The 9,689-nt window shown below is 40.5% G+C and overlaps 1 protein-coding gene across 1 annotated transcript; it reads left to right on the plus strand.

The window, feature by feature from the left end:
* The first annotated feature begins 2,888 nt into the window (after positions 1 to 2,888).
* LOC129509266 (heterogeneous nuclear ribonucleoprotein D-like) lies at positions 2,889 to 4,100 on the plus strand. Its single transcript, XM_055324703.1, has one exon. The coding sequence runs from the start codon at positions 2,912 to 2,914 to the stop codon at positions 3,815 to 3,817; it is 906 nt and encodes a 301-aa protein (XP_055180678.1). The 5' UTR covers positions 2,889 to 2,911; the 3' UTR covers positions 3,818 to 4,100.
* Positions 4,101 to 9,689: the final 5,589 nt, after the last annotated feature.

The raw sequence follows: 9,689 nt of genomic DNA on the forward strand, positions 1-9,689 counted from the left end.
AGAGTCTGAAGAGATCAGAAGAGGTGGCCAGTTTCCTGATACAGTACAGTCAGGAAAAGGTTGTTACCGTTGAAAAAGCATTTACTTTTCAAGGAGAGAAGGAAGGGAAAGAGCAGAGAAAAATAAATACAGGAGAAAGACTAGGGAAGTGAAGGAGAAAAGCGAGTGCCCAAGAGGACAGCTCTTTTCCAGAAACACCTTCTTTTCTTGGGCCAATGCTAAGAGTGAGTCATGACCAATGATTATAATTATGGGAACGTCAAGGTCCAATGAAAAACTTTAAGAAATGGGATGTCTGGGTGGCTCAGGAGTTGAGTGTTTGGCTCAGGGCATGATCCTGGAGACCCGGGATCGAGTCCCACATTGGGCTTCCTGCATAGAGCCTGCTTCTCCCTCTGCCTATGTCTCTGCCTCTCTCTCTCTCTCTCTCATGAATAAATAGATAATTCTTAAAAAAAAAAAAAAAAACAACTTTAAGAAAAAGTAAACCGTAACAAAACTGTTAAAGTTACTGTCCCAGAACACTAGAAAAAGTAGGTGCCTTGTATTTTGCAGAGTTTAGTGAACTAAATAAACTCGGTTAGCCATAGTGTGATTACAATTCTATTTTAAAAGGATGTTTAAAAAAAAAAATAAAAGGATGTCTGAAAGTAGGTAGGAGGGAGAAAAAATCTCTTTGTTCTGAGTAATAAGGGCCCTGATAAAGGAATCCTTCAGGTTCAGGACAGATGGCATAAGACAGAAATAGGCTTAGACACACAGCAGAGGATCAGAGAAGAAAAGATGCAGACCAGCAGGAATGAATGTGTCAATTGTCTTCACTGGGGCTCCCTGCGTTCATCACCCCCTTCTGTGACTCACCCTACAGCCTTTGCAGTTAGTTGTCTTAGGGACTAAATGTTTGTGTCCTCTCTCTCCCACCAGATTCACATATTGAAGCTCAAACCCTGATGGTATTTGGAGAGGCCTGAGGCAGACAGATAATTAGGGTTAGATGAGGTCATGAGAATGAAGCATGTGAGGCAATTAGTTAGGAAGAGAGCACTCACCAGGACCTGAGTCGCTGGCCACCTAGGACTGCTCAGCCTCTAGAACCCTGGAAAGATAAACTTGCAGTAGTTTAAGCCATCCACCCTCCCGGCATTTTGTTACAGCAGCCAGAGCAGACAGTGCAGTGCGGACCAAAGCACTCAGATCTGTTTACTCATTCCCGGAGGTGCGATCAGTCATTTCAGATGAATTCTATTGTCACTAGTCCGAAACTAAAGACCCTTCCCCGTATTTTAAAACTTGTATGAATTGATTGAGTGATCCCTGAGTATTACAACCCAGTGAGATCAAGCCCAGGGAGATCAAACCAGGGAAGCGGCACCCCTTACATGATGCTGCTTTAGTGAGGATTATTTCTGCCTGGGAGTGCTACAAATTAAACAACTGAATGAGGATATAATAGCTACAGATAGGCTGACTTTTCTACACATTGCAAATTATTTTTTTTATTTTTTTTTATGATAGTCAGAGAGAGAGAGAGAGAGAGAGAGAGAGGCAGAGACACAGGCAGAGGGAGAAGCAGGCTCCATGCACCGGGAGCCCGACGTGGGACTCGATCCTGGATCTCCAAGATCGCGCCCTGGGCCAAAGGCAGGCGCCAAACCGCTGCGCCACGCAGGGATCCCCACATTGCAAATTATTAACGGATGTCGCGAAGACAGAAACCGATTAGGCTGAAATCTTCTTAGTGGCTCGCTGCTTCCGCCTTCTGGTGATTTGGAGACATAGCAGGGCGGTGGATTAGGGTTTTTTTCCCTTAATAATTCCTTATCACCATTCTTACTACTGAAAATTAATGTCAGCATAAAAACAACCAAAATCTTACCATGTCATGATATTGTATTTGAAAACTTTAAAAAATTCCACACTCTTTTTAATGTCATTTTTTTAATATCTAGGAAAACAGATAATTGGGTATATAGCCTCTTTCCCTGCTCACACAGCCTGTTTGGTTCAGAATTTTTTTTTTTTTAGATTTTATTTATTTATTCATGAGAGACACACAGAGGCAGATACACAGGCAGAGGGATAAACAGGCTCCATGCAGGAAGCCCAATGTGGGACTCGATCCCAGGACTCCGGGATTATGCCCTGAGTCAAAGGCAGACGCTCAACTACTGAGCCACTCAGGTGTCCCCAGAATTTTTTTTTTATTAAGTGAGCTTTATGCCTAACGTAGGGCTTGAACTCATGACCCCAAAATCAAGATTTGCATGCTCTACCGACTGAGCCACGAGGCACCCCTAGAATAAATATTTTGTGATCAGCAGTCTATTCCATTTTAAAGTAAAGATCAAGTCAAAAAGCATCTTCTTTCTCACACACAGGACTCACTATTATAGATCATTATGAGTTCAAGGCCTATGTCTTGCAAATATATCTAAAATAATGTAGCATCCAATCATGATGAAACCTTTAGTAGGCAATAGGAGAAAACTTCCTTTATGTGATAAAATCTATTTTAAAAAGCCTACAGCAAACATCATTCTTAACTGTGACATGAAAGTTTTTGCTTTGTGTCCAGAACAAGCTGCCACCTAAGGCTAATCCTATTCCACCTCGTACTGGAGGTTTTTTGCCAATGCATATGGCAAGAAAAAGGACAAAAAGTCATGTGCATTGAGAAGGAATAGATAAAAGTTGTTCCTCACAGATTATCTGATTGCATACATAAGAAAAAATTAAGTTACAGATAAATTATTAGACTACTAAGATAGTTTACTAACAGTGCTAGTGTGAGATAAATTTTTAAGAATCAGTTGTATGTCTGAATAATCATTAGAATAGAAAATCTTAGATACAACGCGCCCCCGGACTGGGCGCCAGCACCCCCCCTCCCCCGGCCGCCAACTCCGCCACCATGGAGGACACGAACCAGCACAGCAACACAGAGGAATTCGCAGAGGGATCCAAGATCAACGCGAGCAAGAATCTGCAGGATGACGGTAAAATGTTTATTGGAGGCTTGAGCTGGGATACAAGCAAGAAAGATCTGACTGAATATTTGTCTCGATTTGGGGAAGTTGTAGACTGTACAATTAAAACAGATCCAGTGACTGGAAGATCAAGAGGATTTGGATTTGTGCTTTTCAAAGATGCTGCTAGTGTTGATAAGGTTTTGGGACTGAAAGAACACAAACTGGATGGCAAGTTGATAGACCCCAAAAGGGCCAAAGCTTTAAAAGGGAAAGAACCCCCAAAAAAGGTTTTTGTGGGTGGATTGAGCCCAGATACTTCCGAAGAACAAATTAAGGAATATTTTGGAGCCTTTGCAGAGATTGAAAATATTGAACTTCCCATGGATACAAAAACAAACGAAAGAAGAGGATTTTGTTTTATTACCTATACAGACGAAGAGCCAGTAAAGAAATTGTTAGAAAGCAGATATCATCAAATTGGTTCTGGGAAGTGTGAAATCAAAGTTGCACAACCCAAAGAGGTATATAGGCAGCAACAGCAACAACAAAAAGGAGGAAGAGGTGCTGCAGCTGGTGGACGAGGTGGTAGTAGGGGTCGTGGACGAGGTCAGGGCCAAAACTGGAACCAAGGATTTAATAACTATTATGATCAAGGATATGGAAATTACAATAGTGCCTATGGTGGTGATCAAAACTATAGTGGCTATGGCGGCTATGATTATACTGGGTATAACTATGGGAACTATGGATATGGACAGGGATATGCAGACTACAGTGGCCAACAGAGCACTTACGGCAAGGCATCTAGAGGGGGTGGCAATCACCAAAACAATTACCAGCCATACTAAAGGAGGACATTGGAGAAAACAGGAGGAGATTGCTTAAAGTTAACCCATCTTGCAGGACGACATTGAAGATTGGTCTTCTGTTGATCTAAGATGATTATTTTGTAAAAGACTTTCTAGTGTACAAGACACAACCGTGTCCAACTGTATATAGCCGCCAATTAGTTTCCTTTGTTTTTACTTTGTCTTTTGCTATCTGTGTTACGACTCGGTGTGGATTTGTGTTTATACAAATTTTATTTGTCTGATTTCATGTTAAACCTCAAATAAATGCTTCCTTATGTGAAAAAAAGAGAAAATCTTAATCCATTTACAGTGCTATCAAAAGACTAGATATTATAAATGGATCAGTTCTCTTCAAATGTATCTCCAGATTAAGTGCAAAACTCAAAAGTCCTACAGATTTTTGAAATGAAATCAGTTCTGAAGTTTCTATGGAAATACAGAGGTCTGAGATCCACTTGATGAAAAAGGAGGACTCACTTCACCTGAATATTGTTATATCAGGTGGTTTTGAGATAATTTTTTTTTAATTTTTATTTACTTATGATAGTCACAGAGAGAGAGAGAGGCAGAGACACAGGCAGAGGGAGAAGCAGGCTCCATGCACCGGGAACCCGATGTGGGATTCGATCCCGGGTCTCCAGGATCGCGCCCTGGGCCAAAGGCAGGCGCCAAACCGCTGCGCCACCCAGGGATCCCTATCAGGTGGTTTTGGCTCAAGGCTAGACTATGGGATACAGTAGAGAAAACTGACACATTGAGACATACAATGGACATTTGGTTTATGACAAAAGTGGTTACTGCAGAGGAGTTGCTAAAGGGCAGGTTATCAACAAATAGTACTGGGGAGTTAGTTATCTGGAAGAGAAAATACATATTTTCTCTTTTATTTATTTATTTGAGAGAGTGCATGAGAGAGAGAAAAAGAGAGAGAGAGAGCACGAGCATGGAGGAGGGGCAGAGAGAGAAGGAGAAGCAGACTCCTTGCAGAGTAGGGATCCTGCCGTGTGCCTTGATCCCAGGACGTTGGGATCATGACTTGAGTGGAAAGCAGATGCTTAACTGACTGAGCCACCCCAGGTGTCCTGTTAGTCATCTATTTTAATATTTTCTCTTCTAGGGAGCCTCCTTGTCCCTCTCCCCTCGCTCATATTCTCTCTCTCACTATCTCTCATAAATTTAAAAAATAAATAAATAAATAAATAAATAAATGTTAAAAATAAAATAGATGGCTAACAGAAATGAATTCCCAGCGTAAGACTGAACTTCGAACTGAATGTCTGTGTCTCCCTCCAAAATCATGTATTGAAGCCCTTAACCCCCAATGTGATGGTATTTGGAGGTGGGGTTTGGAGGAAGTAATTAGGTATAGATGAGGTCATGAAAGTAGGGTCCCCATGATGGAATTAGTGTGTCCAGAGCTCTTGTGTTTTCTCTACCATCTGAGGACACAGCAAAAAAAAAAAAAAAAAAAAAAAAAAAAAAAAATGCCGCTTGCAAGTTAGGAAGAGGGATCCCACCAGGAATTGAGTGCCAGCACACTCAGTTCACACTGACCTTGGCTATCCCAGCCTCTGGAATTGTGAGCAATCCATGTCTGTTAAGCCAACCCAGTCTCAGTGTCTTGCTATGGCGACCTGAGCTGACTAAGACAAAGAACTTCTTGAGAAAAGTAAAGAAATAAAGATTTTTAAAGACAATGTAGGGTACCCTCATGACCTCAGTGTTGGGGAAGTTTTTAAAACAGGACACACAAAAGAAAAACCATAAAGGAATAGATGATAACTATTAATTTAAAATTAAGAACTTTTATTCATCAAAAGATCCCATTAAGAGGGTGAACACGCAAGCCTAAATTGGGAGAAAGCATTTCCACAAGCAATAACAAATTGCATGCAGGCTATATTAAGAACTTCTACCAATCAATAAGAAAAAGACAAAACCCAGAAGAAAAAATGAACAAGAGACATGCATCTCCAAATGGCCAATAAAAATTGAAAAAGTGCTCAACCTCATTAATAATCCATGGAATGCAATGGGATACCACTGGAATGGATAACATTTAAAAGTCTGACAACACCAATTTGGAGGGTAATGTGTAGTAAGCAGAGGGCTCATCGCTGTTGGTTAGGGTGTAAAGTGGTACATTTATCCTAGAAAACAACTTGGCATCATCAACTAAATTTGAACATTTGAATTTCTGTCACCAAACGATGCCACTCTAGATGTACAAAGTGTGCACCCCAAAGCACAAAAGTATGCATTCAAAAGTATGTGTAGCAGCAATATTTTTAAAAATCCAAACTGGAAACAACACTAAGTATCATTAAGAGCAGAAATAATATATATAGATTATGGCATACTCATATAGTGGAATGAGAAAATAAATAAAACATGGAATCTTAAAAATGTGATGTCAAGGCACACCTGGGTGGCTCAGTGGTTGAGCGTCTGCCTTTGGCTCAGGTCGTGATCCCCACAGGGAGCCTGCTTCTCCCTCTCCCTACATCTCTACCTCTCTGTGTGTCTCTCATGAATAAATAAAATCTTTTAAAAAAATGTGATGTCGATCAGAGGAAACCAGACATAAAAGAATACACGCTGTATAATTCCATTTATATCTGCTGTAAAGAGACAACAAAAGCACAGTGTGGTGTTTAGGTATGCTTAGGTTAAAGGCATAAAGAGAGCAAAATAAGTGTTGATTGTATTCAAATAAGAATAGTGGTTACTTCTGAGGAGGAAGGAATTTGTGTTTGGAAAGGGCATGCAGAGGTTTTGGGGGTTCTGGTAAGGTTCTCTTACCTGAGAGATTTACATGGGTATTAGGTTTCAAATAATTTTTTAAGCTCTAATTTATATTTTACCTATGTTTCTGCATGTATATGTCATAATATAAAAAGGTTATATATATATATATGTGTGTGTGTGTGTGTGTGTGTGTGTATGTAAAATTTTTTAAATCCTAGGCAAGACCATCAGGTATGTACGCTTTGCCCGAGCTAATGATCTTTGCAAAACACTCTCACAAATTCAGACACCATAGCTCCAGGCCTGGCACAATAGTTTCGGTCTTCCCTTTGTTGCCCTGATACAGTAATAGAGCAAAAATAATAGCAGCTAATATTTATGCCAAGCCCTATTATTTGCTCTCCACATCTTATTTCATTAGACCTTATTCACCCTAGGAGGTAGGTACTCTTTTTTTTTTTTTAAGATTTTATTTATTTATTTGAGAGAGAGTGAGCGTGAGTGAACGGGAGAGAGAATCTGAAGTAGACTCCGCCCTGAGCACTGAGCCCGACTCAGGGCTTCATCCCACAGTGGCGAGGTTGTGACCTGAGCCAAAACCAAGAAACCAAGAGGCAGATGCTTAACCGACTGAGTCACCCAGGCACCCAGGTACTAATTATAAGTACTCTTATTATGCCCATTTTACGAATGAGAAGACAGGGACAGAGACGTTAGCAGATGGCTCATGAGAGGCACAGTCAGAATTCAAATACCAAGATCAGAACTCCAGATCCTGCACTTTTAATTATGACATGATAGCATCAGCGCCTTCTGTTGCCCCAACATCCTATAGGATGCTTATTCCTGCCCGTGTGATTCTAGGTTTGGAGATCTTGTAGATGGGCAGCATTAAGGACAGAGACGGCTCAGAGGTCATGCTGCTGAGCTGCTTTGGCCTCATTCGGATGTACGTTGCTGGTCCAGATGGAGTGATATCCCCTAGTGAGAATTAAAAGCAAGAAGTCTTCTCAGGTCTTAATAAGATTGTGCCCTGGCCAGCATAGAACAAACCATTTAGAGTTTGTAAGGCTTAGATTTAAGTCCTTAGTGAACAAAAGCTTGGATTTTCTTTTGAGGCGAAATGCATTGTATCCTTCTCACTCCATAATAAGGCTCATTCTCTTTGTGGATTTTTAAAAATTGCTTAGCTGTGAATTCTGTAAGTGTTTACAATTGGGCTAGATGTCAGGCCTTTCCCTCTCTGAAGTGAGATTAACATTTGTACTAATTAAAAATATTGTTTTTAGTTAGCCTACAGAAAATCTCAACCAGATATTCATTTATGAGGACATATTTAAATGGAGGGAGATGGTACAAGGCCACAAACCTATAATTGATAAATATTAACTACGTGGAATGAAGGAGTTTAATAAAATTTGAGGTAGAAGGGGCAGGGGGAAAGAGAAGGGAGGAGGAGGAGGAAAGGGAGCAGGAAGAGGAGGAGAAGAAAGATGATGATATGGGTGTAAAATAAAGGAAGGACACAGATTCTTCATTTGAAATCACCCTTAGAAAGCACCACATATTTCAAGTGACAAGCCACCTCACAGAATTGCTGAGAAGTATTGGACTGGCTTTTGGTGCTATGGAGTCCTATTAATGACTAGAATGAAATTGTGCTTATTTAAAAGTCTTATGGGTCCTCTGAATAGTACAGTTCTGGTCTTTGAAAACACACAGTGACATGGTACATAATTGGGAACAGTCAGTATTTACCTGCTTTAACAGTGGAGGCTTTGGTTCTTTTCATTTAGGCTGTTTCATTCATTCAAAGTTCATTCATTAAAGCTCAAATAATACATTTAGCCAATTTATACTCTTTCTTTCTCATTCTGCCCTTTGTTACACATTTTCTGAGAGGATAAATCCCAGTGTAAGAAGGTGCCATGATGACAACTCTTTATGAAGTACTGTATGCTGTGTTCGAAAAATGCCCAGTGTTGAAGTGAAGGTTAGAAAGGATTTCTTTGCTGTCTGTGTTTTCTTCAGTCCTCATTTTCTGTGGCCTTGAGCTTGGAGAGAGGCATACAAGGAGGTATGGGCTAGAGGGAAAAGTAAGGCAGTGAACTGGTGGGTGCCAGTATTTTCCAGATTTGCTCTTTCAGCCTGCCATGAGGAGACTTTCAATCTTATGGAGCTGCAATGTTAAAATATTAAGTCAGCGGAAATTTCTAGTACAAGTTAGGTTCCTCCCCCTGATGGAAGGGGACTAAAGTTTTGCTTCACTCCTATTTTGCATCAGGCATTTTATTATATTAAAAGAAAATCTTTTCAGTCTATTCCCTTTAAACATGCCTGTTTTTAGGGTTTAGAAGAAACATTTCCACTCCTTACTCACCCTGTTTCTTATGCTCTGGATGCCTAAGTAGAACAGTTGAGTGACAGCATGGAGTAGTAGAAAAAGAATAATGTTTCAAATGAGACATGCCTCGTTCCAATCTTTCCTCTGTATTTACCAAATGTGAGACTTCAATGGTTCCTGAATTTTTTTAAAAGATCATTTTCATTTGTTTGAGAGAGAGCGCACACACATGAGCGAGCAGGGGGAAGAAGAGAGGATCCTCAAGCAAACTCCCTGCTGAGCATAGAGCCCGACGTGGGGCTTGATCTCAAGACCCTGAGATCATGACTTGAGCTAAAATCAAGAGTCAGACTCTGCACCGACTGAGCCACCCAGGCGCCCTGATAGGGTCCTTAATTTATGTGGAGTCCAGTTTCTACATCTGTGAAATGGTAAATGAGTCTACTATTGCTTGCCTTGCAGGAGTGTTGTAAGGATTCAGCGAGAACTGCAAATGAATAACTCAAGAGTCTGCTTGTGGTAGTCACAGTATTTAACAAGTAGAAGCTAGGATTATTGTTGATTTTCCTGTTTAATATACTTATATATGAGATGAGGACTAAACTTTGATTCTCACTTTCTTTCTAATGTTAAGATAATTTATCTTATTAGCAAGCCAAAGAAGGGGAGGTAGGAAGCTCAATCAAAGATTCATTAAAGTCTTCCTTGGGGGCACCTGGGTGGCTCAGTTGGTTTGGCATTCAACTCTTGATTTGGTTCAGGTCATGATCTCAGGGT

The sequence above is a fragment of the Nyctereutes procyonoides genome, unplaced genomic scaffold, assembly GCF_905146905.1.
Source record: "Nyctereutes procyonoides isolate TBG_1078 unplaced genomic scaffold, NYPRO_anot_genome, whole genome shotgun sequence".
NCBI classification, from domain to species: Eukaryota; Metazoa; Chordata; class Mammalia; order Carnivora; family Canidae; genus Nyctereutes; species Nyctereutes procyonoides.